At 38.8% G+C, this 20,193-nt stretch overlaps 1 protein-coding gene across 2 annotated transcripts in view; it reads right to left on the reverse strand.

Moving 5' to 3' along the window:
* LOC109036724 (protein Skeletor, isoforms B/C) overlaps nucleotides 1-18,733 on the reverse strand; it is a 155,483-nt gene extending 136,750 nt beyond the window's left edge. The window contains exon 1 of one of the 2 annotated variants that reach the window (XM_072303976.1): nucleotides 18,277-18,727. In XM_072303976.1, the coding sequence (XP_072160077.1) occupies nucleotides 18,277-18,346 (70 nt within the window). In that variant the 5' untranslated portion in view covers nucleotides 18,347-18,727. Of the gene's footprint in view, nucleotides 1-18,276 lie in introns of both variants that reach the window. The other variant, XM_019051084.2, reaches the window with a different exon arrangement.
* Nucleotides 18,734-20,193: the final 1,460 nt, after the last annotated feature.

Genomic DNA, 20,193 nt, shown 5'->3' on the forward strand with positions numbered 1-20,193 from the left:
CATGTAAATATCCAAGTTTTATTTAAAAACCTGGCAACCTTGTTTTTGAAGGAGCTTTTCCGCGTAAATTGTGTTCTGCGTACCCGGAATCCGAGTGCGTGAGCCTGAGCAGGAAGGGCGCAAATTTGACTCGCTGTTATGCTGCCGTGCTAAGGAAAAACGCCGTATGAACATTCGAGAGTTGCCAAATTTCCTTCGATAAAATGTTTATTTTTTAGGAAAGTTATGAATATTCTTCCTTTAAATTTTCAGAATCTTTAGGGGAAACCGCGAACAAAATTATCTAAAAAATTTGGAGGAAAATATTCATAAGTTTACCAGGAAATTTGCGTCATATCAAAGGAAATTTGGCAGCGTCTGAAGGTTCATACGGCGTTCTTCCTTAGCACGGCAAAATTGGATGATATTTCTCCTGCGAGGCATATTTAGGAAGGTAACAAATCGGACCCTTCCCAAACATAGGTGCCAGATCGTGATGAAAAATCAGCTTTCCCCCATCTAAACCCATGTAAATATCCAAGTTTTGTTTAACAACCTGGCAACCTTGTTTTTGGAGGAGCTTTTCCGCGTAAATTGTGTTCTGCGTACCCGGAATCCGAGTGCGTGAACCTGAGCAGGAAGGGCGCAAATTTGACTTGCTGTTATGCTGTCGTGCAAAGGAAAAACGCCGTATGAACCTCTAGGCGTTGCCAAATTTCCATTTATAAAACACACATTTCCTGGTAGACTTATGAATATTTTTCTTCCGAATTTTCAGATCATTTTGCTTGCAATTTCACTTAAAGTTCCTGAAAATTTGAAGGAAAATATCCATAACTTTCCTAAAAAATAAACATTCTATTAAAGGAAATTTGGCAACTCTCAAATGTTCATACGGCGTTCTTCCTTAGCACGGCAATGTTATGCTACTGCGTATGAACGTTCGAGAGTTGCCAAATTTCCTCCGATAAAATGTGTATTTTTAAGGAGATTTATGAATATTTTTCCTTGAAAGCCTCAGGAACTTTAGATGAAATTGCGAACGACATAATCTGAAAAACTGGAAGAAAAATAATCATAAGTTTTCTCGAAAATGTGTATTTGATCAAAGGAAATTTGGCCACGCCTGAAGGTTCATACGACGTTTTTCCTCAGCACGGCAGCATAACAGCAAATCAAATTTGCGCCCTTCCCGCTCAGGTTCACGCACTCGGATTCCGGGTACGCAGAACACAATTTACGCAGAAAAGCTCCTCCAAAAACAAGGTTGCCAGTTTGTTAAATAAAACTTGGATTTTTAAATGGGTTTAGCCGGGGGGAAAGCTGTTTTTCATCATAATCTGGCACCTATGTTTATGAGACCGGGGACAAAATAATTCAGCGCCCGACGCCGTCCGTAAAATGAATCGATCTCTTGTTCTGCGTGAGGGCGTGAGTCTTTTGCAACGATTCAAAACTTCAAAGGACAGCGGGCTGATTATTGAATTTGATAGACAAAGCTATAGACAAAGAATGCAAAGGTAGTATGGAGCTACACTCTTGGTTGAAACGGGTGGTTCTTATAGGCTAAGGAGACCAATGATGGACTCATTAATTGTGGGGTCCCTTATCGGTTGGCGTTAGTTAGTCTACTTCCCTCCTTAGTCCATTGCAACCACCCGCTTTCACCAATGAGATCGCCTGATTCGCCTCTGTCTTTTATGTCTATCGCTCTGTCTATCAATTTCGATAATCAGCCCGCAGTTCATTTTTCTGTGACAAATGAGCTACAGGATGCATTCATTCTAAAAGGAAGTACATATCGATGGCTGAAGTGCGAAACTACGTATTGCGGTGTGTCAACATTTTCGCTTATATTTCATTTTTTCGGGAAGAAAAAGACAACTTCTTCTAGAGGCACTCCTTAAAATTTAAAATGGGAGAAATTAAACATCAAAATTTGCAATTTTGTTCAAAAATTTTATGTCCGACCTCTCTGATCCACTATGCGGCGAATCCGAGGACATATTTACATGAAATCCGACAACAGCGCACGCGGTGCGATGACCCAGTGCCCGGTGCGGGTGCCCGTTCTGCCCGGCGCTCAGTGATTCGAGCTATCCAGAGAGGTCGGACAAGGATTTAAGGATTTTTAGGATTTAAGTAGGAAAAGCTGAAAATAAGAGAATCACTAACAATGTTACTTTTCATTGTCATTTTAACACTCATAAGAATCAAAAATCTATCACAAGAAACCCGTTCCCTCGATTATCTCCTCCCAATGGACTTTTGAGGCTATGTTTACATGCTGAACAAATCGATATCGATACAATCTCACCTTTTTGATGTATCGAGTACGTTCCATAATAATACAACACTTTTCAAGTTCAGCGAACATTGTATTACACAATATTTCAAAGGTAGTAGCACTGAATATATTGCTATGTGGAGTGTAGCCGAGTGCTAGAAATAATGTTCTAGGTGGCGGTAGCCGAGTGCTAGAAATAATGTTCTAGGTGGCGGTAGCCACCCCGGCCCAATCCTAAAAAACTCCCCCTAAAAAATGACGAGACCAAATGAAAAAAAAAAATAACATTTTCTTTAAAAAAATTACATTTTATTAATAAACTCCGACCGAAGCTTTTCAAAGCAAGCGTTTCATCGTCAGGGTCACAAAGTATAAATCACAAAGGTCATAATTTAATTTTAGGCAAGGTAACAGATTTTAGTGGTAACAATTGATAACAAATTAACAGATCTGTTGATGATCTGCTGATGATCTGTTAATTGGTTATCAATTGTTGCCACTGAAATCTGTTACCTTGTCTGAAATTAAATTATGGCCTTTGTGCACTGGGAAAAAACCACATTGGATCTAGAGTCCGACTCTGAAAAACAATCGCAAGAAAAAATACTCTTGATTCAATCGGATTTTTGCTTAAATCAAGAACCAAGCCTCTTAAATTGAGCGGATTTCCTTTTAATTTAAGCAAAAATCTGATTGAATCAAAAGTATTTTTTCTTGTCAATGTTTTCAAGAGTCTGGACTCTAGATCCAATATGTTTTTTTTTTCCCCAGTGTAAAATTAAATTATGGCCTTTGTGATTTATCCTTTGTGTCCCTAGCGATGAAGCGCTTGCTTCGAAAAGCTTCAGTCAAAGTTTATTGATAAAATGTAAGTTTTTTCAAATATAGTGTTACATTATTTCTAGCCCTTTGCTACACTTCACACTGGAAAAAAAAACACATTATGGATCTAGTGTCCAGACTCTTGAAAACATTGACAAGAAAAAATGCTCTTAATTCAATCGGATTTTTGCTTAAATCAAGAACCAAGCCTCTTAAATTGAACGGATTTCCTTTTGATTTAAGCTTAAATCTGATTGAATCAAGAGTATTTTTTCTTGCGTCAATGTTTTCAAGAGTCTGGACTCTAGATCCGATGTGTTTTTTTTTTTACCAGTGTGATTTATACTTTGTGACCCTGACGATGAAGCACTTACTTCGAAAAGCTTCGGTCAAAGTTTATTAATAAAATGTAAGTTTTTTTAAAGAAAAAGTTACATTATTTCTAGCTTTTGGCTACACTTCACATACGAAAAAACTTTTAGAGTTTCTACATCATGTCTGCCCTCCCGCATTGATTTGCTCCACCACTGTGCGGTGTGGCGAAAGAACTTTCATTCCCGCGGTGTCCGTGATCCGTCATGTCACTGATCGTAAGCCGTCCCGCCGTTGTAACCGCGTTTAACAATGTCCACCTCTACGCTTCCTCTAACCCGCACAAAGCCGCATTGCGCATGCGCAAACAATTACCTCTCGCGTGCTCTTTAAACAAACTAATAAAACCAAAAACTAATATTTACTTAACTTACGGCGCAAATGCTAGGACCCTAATTTATGCAGTTTCGTAAGAGGTACAATTGCACCTCTAATTGAACCGTTGGGTGAATAAAGGTGTTCGTATACCTCCATTATCGCGTTAGCCAACGCTTCCTATAACGCATAATGCTGTTTGGGTTTTAGTTTTGTGCGCCTTTTCAATATGCTAATGAATGAAACTATTCAATATTTTAATATGCTTTATGAACCGTGAGTATGTGACAACAGCGTTGTATACAGAATTCATGATTCATCAAAAACTTATACTTCGACGGCGTAAGTCCGAAATCAAATATATAGCTTGCGGTGTCTGAAAATCTTCACCTCTTTGTTATTTTTTAAGGGAGAAAAAATTGACATCATTTCTTGAAGCTCTTGCAGAATTTTCTTTGCACAGAGAAGAAAAATCAATGCAGTTTTAAAGAATTGCCGTTGAGTAGTTTTCTGTTTAAATAATAAAGTATGACAGGAAGTCTGCGACGTCGCAAACCAAGTCATGTGATTGCCGACTTACACCGTCAATGCTATTCCAAACCTTCAAATGGAGAAACATCGATAATGAACCGTTCACGCCTTGCCACTGCCACTGACGTACATGTACGTGAGATTAAGTAAGGAGACTTCTACGCTCGAAAACAAAAGCAAAATTTTACGGTTTAACAAACTTGGTAAATCGGGGAGATCTTCATTCTGTGACAGTGGACCACTAGACGAGGTACGAAGTTAAGCATTCTGATACTTGTGTCCTAACAAAAATTTCAAGTAAAATACGATTTGTGCAACGAAAATTGCTGAAAGTAACTCCTAACCAATATATATGTATTCAATGTTCCTTGACGCATGAATTCAAAACTCCCGCTTATGAAAACTCAATGGTCTATGTGATTCAAATCGCAGACTAAAAATTATCATTACACTTTCTGCGATATGGAAATCTGGCATAACCTCAATCTTGACGCTTTCGCTCAGTTGTAGCAAGTTTTTTTATAGTTTGAACAACACAGGGTAGGAAATGAACAGTGCTGGATTGAGAGGCTTGCCGAAACCGTTGTAGTACACGATTTGATTCACGTAGAGTATTGAGTTTGGTGCGATCGGTCAATCCAAATTTCCCGTAACCAATGTAAAATAAAAACGTTAATATCTTTGATAGGAAATGATTTCGACAATTTTCGATGCAACAATTGTGTTTTACGTGAAATTCTAGTTCATTGAAATTTTTATCATCTTTAAATTCGTGCTTTGTCTATAGTGGTCCATAAGCTTCTCATACATTTAATATTTTTACACACTGGAAAAAAAACACATTGGATCTAGAGTCCAGGCTCTTTAAAACATCGACAAGAAAAAATACTCTTGATTCAATCAGATTCAAAAGAACCAAGCCTCTTAATTTGAGCGGATCTCCTTTTGATTTAAGCTTAAATCTGATTGAATCAAGAGTCCTTTTTCTTGTCAATGTTTTCAAGAGCCTGGCCTCTAGATCCAATGTGTTTTTTTTTTCCAGTGCAGTTCTGAATTGGCATTTTTTGTCATTGCATTGCAACTATTCGCGCTGGAAATTGCATTTTGCGAGATGACGATAACGATGACGCCGAGCCGCCCACCACAGGGGCTGAGATTGGGTCGGTGTTGCATAGTTCGCGCGGCGGCGCAACGTTTGGTCTTACAAATACTTAATGGTGAAAGTCCGGTCTTCACGTCGATGCCACATATTTTTGGAAAATATTGCGCTGCCCCAAAAACTGGTCATAGTCAAACAATGTCAAGCGTGTATTAAATGGACAGCGTTTGGCAGAAAGGAACCAAGCCAAATCAGCTATCGCCAAATTTAACTGAGCAATAATTTGACATTTTACAAGAGAACGTTTGTGCGGATTTTTTTTAAAATTTTCAAGAATTTGCTTCGCACCACGCAGAAAGTTTACTGAAATCTTCTATAAAAACCCACACAATCGTTTTGATATAAAAAATGAAATCGTCCAATTAAATCTGGGAATAGCGGATGTTGCTTGGCTCCTCTCTGCTTAACAAAGACCAAATATGATGCCGAAAAAAAAAAAAAAAAAAAAAGTTGGGAGAGCTTGTTTTTAATGAAACTTTAACTGCGGCTTTACATCATGAATACTACAAATTCCATGCACTAAACCACCGACACCATCTTGATTTTTTCCCCTTGATTTTTTCCCTTTTTAGCTTGAAATTCTAGAGTAACTTTCGTGTACACTTTATTTATGCACGCATGGTCACTTTTACAACGCACGAATGCGCTCTACGACGCTTATTTACAACTGGAATCTGTCAAGGTGGAGATTTTTTGGAAGCTGGCATCTCAACATTATAAATATTGAACATTTTGAACGTTTTAAACTGCACTAAAAATCGCGAACACTCTCCCCATCACGTGAGAATTTGCTTGGAAAATTGAAATTTTTGATAAAAAAGTCGGGTGCATCGAAAAATAAACCCATTTTCTAGGAAACTGTTGCATTAAGGTAGAAAAACGAGATCCGCTAAAAAATAAAAAAAAAATAAGAAATAAAAAAATAAAAAATTTAAAAAAGAAAACCAGCCATCGTATACCACTCAGAAATTGTTTTCTGCTATTTAATGCCAAAGAAAATACATCGTTACTCTTTTTTTTAAAAGTTTTTCTTCTCGAAATAGCTCACCCGTTACACTGAATTTGATGTTGGTAAGGATGCTAAGAAACCTTTTATTCATTTCTCGCTAGTTTTTTTATTCATACTGCCTTAATTTATTGCATTTTATGTGCAAAGCTGAATTTCTCTCCCAGTTTCATCGCATAATATTGAGCGAAACTGGATACATTTTGCTGAGATTTGGCGTCAATGTTTCGCGAAGAGCCGCGGTTTTGCCGCCGGTCGAGGCACGAGACCCAATTTGACCACCTCGACCGCAAAATATTAATTGATCAGCAATAAACTCATGGATTGCCGCCTTGCCTCCATCTCTTATTTTCCGTCGATGGAAACACCTTTCCCCCGAATCGCAGGGGGCACGGTGCATGGTGAATATTTTCAAGCAAATATTTTCAAGTAGACAAGGAGGTAGATAATTTTACAGCAATTTGTGTGGTGCGAATCAATTTTACAACTCCAAGGACCCAATTTTCACGATTTTATCCAATTATTTGTCTCCATTTTCCCCCTTTTTTGGACCGCTTCTCGACTTCTTGGAAAATGATGTATACGTGAAATGTAATAAAGGGGCCGAGGCCACTGAGGGGCCGTATAGCGCCGAATGGTAAATAAGTAGTTGGTAGTTAGTAATAAGTAAGTAGTAAGTATTGTGTAATGTAAGATATAACATGTCCGAAACTTTACTTGCTCAGTGTTTTAGACAAGACTCGTGGTGAAAAAGACATCCCTCTCATAGAATGTAATCAGTGGGGAGGCGTGAATGATCGATTATCGATATTTCCCCATATAAATATATATATATATATTGGCTATGGTAAAAAGTCGACTACGAAGGTGTTCGCTGCGAATACTCTGTTTATCGATCCTTTCTCATAGGTTCAAATGGCAGATAAATCGATATATGTCAAAGCACGCCACGTCGCTGAATGTATTCACTCTCAGAAGCACGTTTCGTCAAAAGTTTGAAACTTGAATTATTTTATATTTTCGCATAAAAGGGATTCTAATGGCTAATCTTGGTCCTAGTTTTTCGTAAAAACACCTAAAATTTATGAAATAATGGTGGTTTTGAAATTTTTGAGGTTGTTCCCAAAAAGGTTATTTATTTACTCCAGAGAAAATACTGCGACCGACAACGTTACTTGAAAGCACTTCACCGGGACTTTACAGTAAGGAATCGCGCGCTGGACTGTGTACTACTCAGAAGCGTATTCAGCAATTTGGCAACACTGTTTTCCTTCCATTTAAACCTGTGTTGAATAATCGATTCTTGTCAGAGCACCTGGGCCCTTCTAGAATCGATTTACATTTCAACATGTTTAAATGAGGGAATACAACGTTAATAGCATATCTCGGGAAAATTTAATCTTAATTTATCTCGAAATTTAAAAATAAGAGATATTTCTAAAGCGTAAACGCGATATAACTATTCGCGCAAGATCGATGTCCACATTGCACATGAAAAATGTAAGACACGATGGCGTGAATCGTGAACTCACAATACTCTGCTCTATGCTATTAGTTTGAAGCACCATTACGAATAAGGCAAACGCAAACGAACACAATATAGAAAAATATGTAAGTAAAGCGAGGGAAAAGATGAGCGTTTACGACGGCGCAGTGATACAACTATTCGTACTTGATGGACGTCCGTGCTGCACCTGAAAAATTGAAGGCGCGATGACGCAAAGCGTGAGCTCTCAATGCTCTGCTACATGCTGTCAATGAGGTTTCATGTCGCTCAGATCCGGGAGAGAAGTTAAAAAGAGGCCCGAACACACCTCTCCTACCTCCGGCTGTGTTACTCACGTAGTGCTTGAAGCACCATTACGAATAAGACAAACGGAAACAAACACAATATGTAAATAGAGGGAGGGAAAGGATGCGCGTTTACGACGGCGCAGAGATACAACTATTCGTACTTGATGGACGTCCGTGCTGCATCCGAAAAATTGAAGGCGCGATGACGCGAAGCGTGAGTTCTCATTGCCAAATTTATAGATCCGCCGATGATACGCTATGGTAAGAAGAGAGATTCTTCCAGAGATGTAGTTTTAATTTCCGAGGAAGGAAATGAACATAAAATATAACAGGAGAAAAATAAATAAAATAAAAAATATACAAATTTTGAGCTTCTGCGGATATTTCTTTCTTCCGGATACACCAATACCTGACCCCGGCTGCCCTTTTACTCATCCTTCAAACCAAGTATTTGGACGTATTAATGCTAAAATGACCTATGTTGCACGCAATCCCTACGCACATAGTTCCCTATAGCACAAATATGTCCAGTTATAATCAATACGTACGTAATACTTGCGGAGGTGCTTCGATGGACGCCATATTTTGTGTCAGAACGGCATGCGATATATCGCATCAATTGGTTCAATTTTTCAGCTATACTCGTCATTTTTCTCCAATTTTGAGATCGCAATTCTGTTGTCAGGAGACTAAAGCACTCACTTACCAATTTTAATAAAGAAACTCAACGTAATAAGGAGTGGTTTTTTTAGAGAGAAAACATCGCATTCGAGTGCAGTTTCGAATTCAGTATCGAATGCGATATTTTCTCTCTGAAAAAACCACGCCTTTATTACGTTGAATTTGTTTGTCAAAATTAGTAAGTGAGTGCTTTAGTCTCCTGACAACAGAATTGCGATCTCAAAATTGGAGAAAAATGACAAATAGCTGAAAAACTGGAACCAATTAATGCGATATATCGCATGCCGTTCTGACACAAAATATGGCGTCCATCGAATCACCTTAATAAAGTGCTTCCAAGGCAGTATCAAGACTGAACCAGACTATTGCTGCAAAGGTGACGTAGGTCAGTGAACCATGATTCGACACACTACACCCATCTCTTATACGATAACGTCAACTTTCACCCGAAGAGCTCGCATCTCGTCGCCAAATGGTCAAGCTAATTCATCCTTTTAAGACAATCGAGTAGTTTGGGAAACAAGTAGAGAGGTCTGCTCGTTAGCTGGTCTTAAGGACCAACTGAGCAGCTACTTCCTTTCTGCGATATAATTTATTCTTTTTTCAATGAAAAGAAAGTAACCTTCTTACTAGAGGTTCTATAAATACATAAAAAAATTGACCAAATTCAATCGCTTCTTGGTACTACAGACTAGCAAAAAATCACGCTTAACTCATTCAAATTAAAATGTTCCTCAGTGATGAGAATGAATTCAGTGGCGTGGCGTGCTTCGATATATATCGGTATTTCTCCATTTGAATCTATGGTAAAGAATCGAACATTAAGGCGTTTGTTGCGAACACCCTGTTTATCGATCCTTTCCGACATTTTTTTTTTTTTTTTTTTTTTTTTTTTTTTTAATTTAATTTTTTTTTACTTTAGCACACCGCTCACGCAGGTCATGTTTCAATGCCACATAGAACTCCATTTTCCTCTCCCTCTTCCTCCAAAGCTCAAAACGTCAGATACAGCCAGCCTGCTGCACAGTAGACCGAGTTAATGGGGAAAGTCGGACAAAATTTGAAAAATGTAAAAGCTCATAACTCCACTATTACAAAAGGTCTTAAAAGTGGTCCAATTGGTTTTCTCATGAAATTTATTTTACAAAACACCTCTTGAACTTTAAAATTAAAAGAAATAAACATCTAAATTTGCAGTTTTAGTAAAGAAATACATGTCCGACCTCTCTCATTGACTAGATCCACTGTGTGGCGTCCACGTAACAAATCAGACTCTCCTTGAGGAAATTTAGCGGTAAGTTTTAAATACAAAGCCGGGAAAACCTCCGGCATCGGGAAATGTCTAGCTCTTTTCTTTTTTCTCGTCGGGGAGGATAATAGCGTGATATTGTTTAATCGCCGCGGCAGACGGGATTAATCCAGATTTTAAACGCTGTCTACTTTTCCACCGTGATTTCAAATCCTCTTCACTTTTCAACCCTGCTTGTGGCGCTTGGCGAAGCCCACCTGCTCATCAACGGTCATCGAATGTTGCCAAATCTTCACGTGCACAAAATCCCATTCACTAACGAGCACATCCCATCTTTCCACTTCAACATAGTTCCATTTAGCATAAATTAGTCCAATTTTGAGAGCATTAGTAAAAGATGGAAAAAACCAATGGTTTCACAATTTTCTACGTAAAACATTCCATTGATATAGTTTGTTGTGCCTCCCTCCCTTAAACATTTCCAGAACATCTATTCCGCGTGACACTGTTGCCGTTGGTTTCAAAATAATGCACACAGAAACGCAACGCTGTAACGTGGGTTGCGTTTCCCTCGGGGCAGGCGCTAATCCTCGCGCTGAAGTGGAGATTCGTGTACAGCCCTTTTTTCCGGGTGCCACCGCGATGGTGGTCAATTTTCAGAATGACGTCAGTAAGCCAAATCGATATAGCATTCTCAGATTTAATTGTGCTAGGGCTTGAATCTCAGAGCTTTAATTTTATTGATGGTCGAGTGCCATTGCGTCCGAACTATTGCGACTGTATATCGAGTGTAGCTGAGACCAACCAACTATTCTGCCGTGCTAAAGGAAAAACGCCGTATGAACCTTCAGGCGTTGCCACATTTTCTTTGATAAAACACGAATTTCCTGGTATACTTGTGAATATTTTCCTCCTAATTTTTCAGATAATTTTGTTCGCGCAATGGACCACTAGACAAGGTACGAATTTCAGCGATCTGATACATGTTTATTAACCAGAATTTCACGTAAAAAACGATTCACACAACGAAAATTACGGAATCCAACTCCTAACGAAGATATTAACGTTTTTATTTCACATTGGTTACGAGGAATTTGAACTGCCCGCTCACAAGAAACTCAAAACTCTACGTGAGTCAAATCGCCCACTACAACGGTTTCAGCAAGCTTCTCAATCGAGCAATGTTCATTTCCCATCATGTGTTGTTCAAACTATTAGCAATTTGCTATAACTGAGCCAAAGCGTCAAGATTGAGGTTGCCAGATTTTTATATCGCAGAGACTGTCATGATAACGTTTAGCGCGCGATGTGAATCACGTAGACCATTGAGTTTTCATGAGCGGGTGGTTTAAATTCACGCATTAAGAATCATTAAATATCTTCGTAAGGAGTTAATTTCGGTAATTTTCGTTGTGTGCATCGTGTTTTACGTAAAATGTTGGTTAAGAAACATGTATCAGAATGCTGAAATTCGTACCTTATCTAGTGGTCCATTTTACCTGAAGCTCCTGAAAATTTCAAGGAAAAATATGCATAACTTTCCTCGAACGTAAACATTTTATCGAAGGAAATGTGGCAACTCTCGAATGCTCATACGGCGTTCTTCCTTGACACGGCAGATTTCATGTTTTATCGAGGAACAACGTAACTATGTTAATTTTCTTACATGGCGGATGCAGCAAATTGGCAACATTGTTCTCCCCATTTAAACCTATGGAAATGCATCGATTCTCGGAGGGGCCAGGTGCTCTGACAAGAATCGATTATTTAGCATAGGTTAAATGGAGGAAATGCGGTGTTGCCAAATTGCTGGATCCGCCTCTGATTTCCTTACACGGATCCAGGTGCTTTTAGAAATGAAGCAATGTATTTTAGTCCTCTCTGTGGACTCGTATACCCAATCCATCAAGATCATGGTGATGTTATTCAGATTTCGGGTAAATCTCATCTTGCTCCGGGCGTAGCACCCAGAGCAATCGAGGCTACGATTCAGGCACCCAGAACTTCCGACCTCTGAGCCCAGAACGGACGGTATGTCTATATAGGCCATAACGGTATGTCTATATATAGCCCTAACTTTTTTTTTCAATGCATCTGTCTGTACATCTATCTGTATATATGAATCATGCATCTATCTATTGATCAATTTTCTTATCCGCCTATACAACTATCCGTATCCTTCAATCCATCCATCTATACATTCATATTTGTGCCTGCACTAAAAAAAAAAACTCCGGCCATGGAAGCCGTACTAACGAGTTATATAGACATACCGTCCGCGTGCCGGTCTCAAAGGCCGAAACTACGGCTCCCGCACCCGGAGCAATCGAAACTACGGCTCCAGCATCCGGAGCAATCGAAACTACGGATCCGGCACCCGGAAATTTCAGCCTCTGCGCCCGGAACGGACGGTATGTCTATACAGCCCTTAACTTTTTTTCAGTACATCTATATCTGTATGTATGGCCGTCAAATCATCTATCTATCTATCTATCTATCTATCTATCTATCCATCTATCTATCTATCTATCTATCTATCTATCTATCTATCTATCTATCTATCTATCTATCTAACTATCTATCTATCTATCTATCTATCTATCTATCTATCTATCTATCTATCTATCTATCTATCTATCTATCTATCTATCTATCTACCTATCCATCTATCTGTTTATCTGTCTACTTATCCACCTACATATCCGTCCATCTATCCATCTATACATTCATATTTGCGTCTGAGATTGGATAACAAGATGCAGAATGACTTCTCGGGATAAAGGCAAAAGTCCGGGCGGGCCGTGAGGGATGACCAAGCGTAAACTCGGTGGGACTCTGCCGGGACTGCCGGGTGGACCGAAGTCATTATCCGGGAAGTGAAGAAAACGCGGGCTCAGCGCGATAAAAGGGGCACAAGGAACGGTGGCGGCGGCGGGGGTGGATTTAGGTTGTCATGACTGCTACTCCATTGAGACGAGGGATTTTCGTAAATACTCCCCAGATTGTTATACGCTCTCTCTGTTGCCTTCCTGTCCGGGAAACCCCGTCTTCAAACGTCCATTATGACACCGAGAAAAAAATCCACTCAAAAATGAGGTGAGTGCACTGTACAGTAATATATAAGCGTCCATGTGAAAAGAGACCCTCCTTTTCTTTTTCTCCGCTTCTTTCTCTCCTCTTCTTTTTCTCCTCTAGGCTTCTTCTTTTCCTCTTCTTCTTCTCCTCTTCTTCTTCTCCTCTTTTTCTCCCCTCCTTTTCACCTCTTCTCTTTCTCCTCTTCTTTTCCTCCTCTTCTTTTCCTCCTCTTCTTTTCCTCCTCTTCTTTTCCTCCTCTTCTTTTTCTCCTCTTCTTTTTCCCTCTTCCTTTTCTCCTCTTCTTTTTTTCCTCTTCTTTTCCCCCTCTTCCTTTTCTCCTCTTCTTTTTTCTTTTTTTTCTCCTCTTCTTTTTTCCTCTTCTTTTTCCCCTCTTCCTTTTCTCCTCTTCCTTTTCTCCTCTTCCTTTTCTCCTCTTCCTTTTCTCCTCTTCTTTTTCTCCTCTTCTTTTTCTCCTCTTCAGTTTCTCCTCCTCTTTTTCTTCTCCTTCTTTTTCTTTTCTTAACAAGACCATAAGCCCTTGTGCACTATTTGTTCCCTCACATGGACCTCACGACAACCTCAGTCCAGAAAAACTAGAAATTGAGTTACGGATACCTATACTTAGAAATTAAAACGAGTAATTTTCGCCGCACAAATTGCCCGGAAATGTCAAACCAAACCAAATTTACGATACCATGGAATTTACAGTTGAAAAAAATAAACGCTCTAAAAAAGCAAAAGCTTCTTAAGATTCTAATCCCCCATGCTTAGAGTCAGTGCAGGATTTAGGGTGGTTGGGCCCCGCGCACCAGGTGAGCCCTGGTAAAAATTGGCAGTAGAATCTGTGTTCCAAAATACCATAGACCTAAAGCCGGCTGTAAGATTTCCAATAGCTTTTGTAGCCGGCTGTACAATTTCTTATAGCCTTTTATAGCCGATGGCGATTAAGCAACAGCCAGACGATAAAGTTTATACTAAACGTTACTAAAAACGGATACCAGGACTTAGTTAGTTTTTGGACTACCGCTCTCTTTTTGTGCCGTAGTATCCTGATTTATTTTGCGAGGAAAGCTCCGTACTTTTGAAGGATGCCTGTCATTCTTAATATGTTGGAGCGCCTTCAATTGCTTATGATACTGTGCAATATCTCTGGTGTGAAATAGTTGCTTCAGACGCCGTGGCACGCTGCGGCTCGGCGGGCGGGCAGAGAGTGCGAAACGAGCACTGGCGCCTACAAATCTAACAGGGATACTTCACGCATTGCGCAATGCGTGAAGTATCCCTGTTAGGTTTGCAGGCGCCAGTGCGTCGCCGCTCCGCTTTGTGTTAGGCTGTAATATTTAATCTCGCGGAGTCAGCGTTTTTCAACTCATGATTTTGAAATGTTTGAACACTCTGTATGGACTATTCTCATTTTAATTTATGAAAAAAAAAATATGTTTTAAAGGAAAATATAATGTGTGTTTTGTAAATATTAAGGTAGGTCCGTATCAAACTTAATGATTTCCAAAGCACACGAATTTCTACACGATTTCTTATAGACTTTTATAGTCAATGGCGATAAAGTGTAAAGCCCGGGGATAGGAACTATAGCCCGACTGTATACTTTTTTATAGCTTCGTATAACCCGGCTATATGATTTGCTCCGCTTTCTATAGCCAGCTTTATGATTTTCAATAGCCTTCTTTAGTCGGCTATAAGAACTCCTATGGTATTTTGAAACGCAGCTCCTATCGCCAATTTATACCAGGGAATTTTTGAATTTTCAAAATTCGATGTGTCAACCCAACTCGACAAATTACCCCACTGAAAAATGTAAAAAACAAAATTTTAGCGGAAGAAAAGATAATATTAATGCTTTCCCGTCCTTTAATCTTACCTTCAAATCAATTATCTGTTTTTTTTTCGTTTTTTTCGTTTTTTTTTTCCATATTCCCTTTGCTTGCACGCTACTATTTTAACTTGAGGTATGGTTGCATGACTTGCGTCCTTGTTTTGTGATACAAATACGTGCTAATTTTGAGGTAATTTTTCATTAAACAGAGAGGGATCAACAAACGAAAAAGACCATACAGTGTATCTTTTTCGGTCGAATTTAATTCTCTTTCTACCAATCAAGAAAAAATAACCCTCACATCGTTAAAATGGAAAATGACAACACTAAATATCGATGGCCTAAGTGAGAAAAACGTATCTCCATTTGCGACATTGCAGACTTCATGTCAAACTTCATTATTTTTCTGAAAAAATAGTCAATTCCTTAAATAGTAATTCCTTGAAAACTGCCTTGATTTTCTTAATCTGTCGCCAGAATATACTGTATAAATTTCTAGCTGTAAAATCGGCTCGTTTCTCTACGAAAAAATAAAATAGGAGCGGATATTTTGAAACACTGCAATGAAGATCCACATGGTTTTGCACTTTCGCTGGCGATAAGTTCTTTAAAGTGAAATTCTGCCAGCCTTATCGACGAGCGAACCATTTCCCCCTTAAAAGCTGGATCTTTTTTCGCTAAACTCTCCTCATTTTTGTCGTATCAAGGTGAAACGATTTATGATCATTCAAACGTTGTCCAATTTCCCGAGATACACTGAAACATTCAGATGACCGCTTAGGAAATGCAAATAAAATTCTTTGAAAAATTGAAATAAAACTATTCGCAGGTTCTCTTTTTCTTTCTTTCTTTCTTTTTTCAAAAATTCTTGTTTCATCGATAGAAATTTGCCAGCATCTTTTCATACAGCATTTTACCTCAAAAAGGCAGAGTTGATATTCGAGGTTACATTGTGCGTATGAGGGTTTGATTAACTAAACATTTCCCAGTAGTTCTAACCAAAGATGCACAAGTTGCATTTAAGTGCCATTTTTTACGTGGTGGAATTTTTATTACTGCATCGTGGTGTTACGTGTATTGCCTACTTACTGATTGAAGGAGCCTCCTTTTGAAGTTCATCGCAATAAAATTAAAACGAGGTGTAACTTTTCCTCTCAGTGTAAATTTTCCATACCTCTGATACAATAAACTCATGCCTTTAATGTATTGACTAAATAATGTAAAAAATATTCCAATTTGATAATAAAAAAATTTCAAAATACATCCAATTAAATTGCAACTTTATTCCACTATTTCCGTTGCCGAATTCTATTTTGTAAATGTGGCACTGATTATTTTCCGCACTTTTCCATGCACGTATTTCCAGGAAGGCAGCGAAGGCAGGTGCCTAAGGTGGTAAATTTTGGAGAGGACGGGGGCATTCATAGAATTTTTCGTTCATTCAAGTAATTTTTATTTTATTATTTTCCCCCTTCCATGTAACAAACGCAGGCAAAGTTTAACCAAAAATTGGTAAATCGTGTTCCGAGAAATCACTTTCGTTAACAAATTTTGAGGAGCCGCCCCTGTGCCCTCCCCCCTCCTCTCCTACCCCTCGGTACGCAATCTCTTCCGCCGCGACCATCATGAGGACCGGAAAATTCTAGTAGCCTCCGTTGGGTGGCAAAGAGTCAAATATATGTATAGGCATACACGTTTTCTTGAAATTTTTCACGACATTAAAGTATTTGCACTTTTTTTTTTATCGTTGCATCTGAGAGTGCTTAGTAAGCTACGTTCGGAGTATTATTCATGTTTTTTTTCGAAATTGAAAACGGAAGAGTAATGGATTTAAAAGTGAGAAAATCTGCCACTTTGTGACGTCATCAGGCGGTGCCTCCCATTTCAACATTTGTATTTCCAGTAGATTCGGTAATTTGGTCATATCTTCTCTATACTAATTCCTCATGTTAGAAACCAAGGGCATTCGCATGTTTGGTTCACGCGGTAGTTTCTCCTTAAACATGAATTCACAAATTTTCACGGGGAAAAAATGATATTGCTGGTTTAACAATTTTGTAGCTAAAAACTGTCCGACATGTTTGAATGTAGATTTTACGATAAAAAAATACTATTTAACCACTCCCGTGGTTGAATTAGCTTTCCACCATCGTAAAATGTACATTTGAAACATGTCGAGCATATCTTTTAACTACAAAATTGTTTAATCAACAACATCATTTTTTTCCGTGAAATTTTGTGAAATTCGTGTTTAAGAAGAAACTACTGAGTGAACTAAGCATGAGAATATCCTTAGTTTCAAAAATGAACAATTATTCTGCCGTGCTAAGGAAACACGCCGTATGTACATTCAAGAGTTGACAAATTTCCTCCGATAAAATGTTTCTTTTTGAGGAAAATCATGAATAATTTTCCTTGAAATTTTCAGGAGCTTAAAGATCAAAATATGAACAAAGTTCTCTGCAAAATTAGACGAAAAATGTTCATGAGTTTACCAGGGAATTCGTGTTTTATCGAAGAAAAGTTAGCAACGCCTGAAGGTTCATACCGCGTTTTTCCTTAGCACGGCAGTATTCACTGGAAAAAAAACACATTCTAGAGTCTAGACTCTTGAAAACATTGACAAGAAAAAATACTCTTGATTCAATCGGATTTTTGCTTGAATCTAAACGAAATCCGCTTAAATTAAGAGACTTGGTTCTTGATTTAAGCTAGATTCTGATTGAATCAAGAGTACTTTTTCTTGTCGATGTTTTTAAGAGTCTGGCCTCTAGATACAATGTGTTTTTTTTTCCAGTGTTGTAGAAAAGATATGACTGAATTACTTAATCTGCTAAAATACAAGTGTTTAAAGATGGGAAATTCATTTTTCCGTGTTCAGACACCTGCAAATTCTCTACTGCTGCAATTCACCGGAAAAAAAAGTGAAATTGATTTTTAACATTCTGGATGTAATAACAGTGTGCGAGAACTCACAAAATGCTGAATTACCCACCATAGCAGTTACTTTTACATCTTGACATTGCTAAAATAACTGCCATAGCGGTTAATTCATCGTTTCGTGAGTTCTCGCACACTTTTTTTACATCCGGAATGTTAAATCAACTTCACTTTTTATTTTCGGTGCAGTCTTTCCACGTTGGAAGTAGAGAGGAAAATCTGAGCCACTCACTTATGCTGAGTCCAGTCAGAAGAAGGAAAATGACTCTGCGTAGACGCAGGGACCCAATTGCTGCCAGCATGGCTCCTCGTGCACATTCATGCAACACAAAACCGCGATTCCGCGACACAATTTCCCCACAACAAAGCCCGCTAACACACAAAAACACACAACGACACTAACACGACCAGTGGCTAGGCACGCTCCGACGGTGCAAGGCGATTTCCACGTTCATTCGGCGATGGTGACGGGTCTCGAACCGCGAACCTCGGGGTCCAGCGCGGGTTTGATCGGCCGCGACGAGCGAGCTTAGCTGGGCACGGGACTCCCGCCAGCTTTCTCCGCCGCTCGCGCCATCTCGCGGGAGAAAGTTCAACTCCCGACCAGCGCCGGCGGGACCTGGTCGCACAAAATTCCGAAATAACAACAACAAAATCTGCCGTACTGAGGAAAAACGCCGTATGAACCTTCAAGCGTTGCCAAATTTCCTTTGGTAAAACACGAATTCCCTGGTAAACTCATGAACATTTTTCTTCTAATTTTGCAGAGAATTTTGTTCATATTTTGATCTAAAGTTCCTGAAAATTTCAAGGGAAAATATTCAGAATTTCCCTTAAAAATAAACATTTTATCGGAGGAAATTCGGCAACTCTTGAATGTATATACGGCGTTTTTCCTTAGCACGGCAGAACAATTGTTCATTTCAGAAACCAAGGATATTCTCATGCTTAGTTCACTCAGTAGTTTCTCCTTAAACACGAATTTCACAAAATTTCACGGGAAAAAATGATATTGTTGATTGAACAATTTTGTAGTTAAAAGATATGCCCGACATGTTCCAAATGTACATTTTACGATGGTGAAAAGCTAATTCAACCACGGGGGTGGTTAAATGGTATTTTTTTATTGTAAAATCTACATTCAAACATGTCGAACAGAAATCGTCACCTTCCAGGCAAAGTATCACAAGCGCCATGCGACGTTTAAAAATTTCCGCTGCCATTTTATTTCTTTACTGAGAAATTGTCGGTTGAATCTGTTTGGAAATTTCACTAAATTTTATCGGCAACATAAAGAAAATTCAGTGAAATTTTCGGACAGCTCTGTTGAACAATTTCTCTGTAAAAAAATAAAATGGCGGCGGAAATTTTTAAACGTCGCATGGCGCTTGTGATACTTTGCCTGGAAGGTGACGAAATAACAACAATCAAATCTGCTGTGTTAAGGAAAAATGCCGTATGAACCTTCAGGCGTTGCAAAATTTCCTTTGATAAAACACTAAATACCTGGTAAAATTGTGAAATTTCCCTTCCAATTTTTCAGATGATTTTGTTCGCAATTTTCCCTGAAGTTGCGGAAAACGTCAAGGGAAAATATACATATTTTTCCTTGAAAAAAAGGACATTTTCCGGGAGGAAATTTGGCAACTCTCGAATGTTCATACGTCGTTTTTCCTTAGCACGGCCTCATACCAGAGTATACCTGTATACTGAGAGTACGGACATTTCTAAATCGGTGGCGTGGCGTGGCGTGCTTTGCGATCCATCGATTGTTACGCCATTTAAACCTATAGAAAAGGATCGATAAACAGGGTGTTCGCAGCGAACACCTTACAAATCGATTCTTTTGCATTTTGTCAAATGCTTAGGCAAATAGTCAAGTATTCTTCCTTAGATTCCACTAATTACCTGGTAAACTTATGAATATTTCCCCTCCAATTTTTCAGATGATTTTGTTCGCAATTTTACCGGAAGTTCCTGAAAATTTCAAGGGAAAATATTCATGAGTTTCCTCGGAAATAAACATTTTATCTAAGGAAATTTGGCAACTCTCGAATGTTCATACGGCGTTCTTCCTTAGCACGGCAGAAATACACCCGTTAAAAATCGAGGAGCGAAATCCCTCGCCGGAGTTTACATGGACCGAGTT

This window comes from Bemisia tabaci, chromosome 9 (assembly GCF_918797505.1).
Source record: "Bemisia tabaci chromosome 9, PGI_BMITA_v3".
NCBI lineage: Eukaryota > Metazoa > Arthropoda > Insecta > Hemiptera > Aleyrodidae > Bemisia > Bemisia tabaci.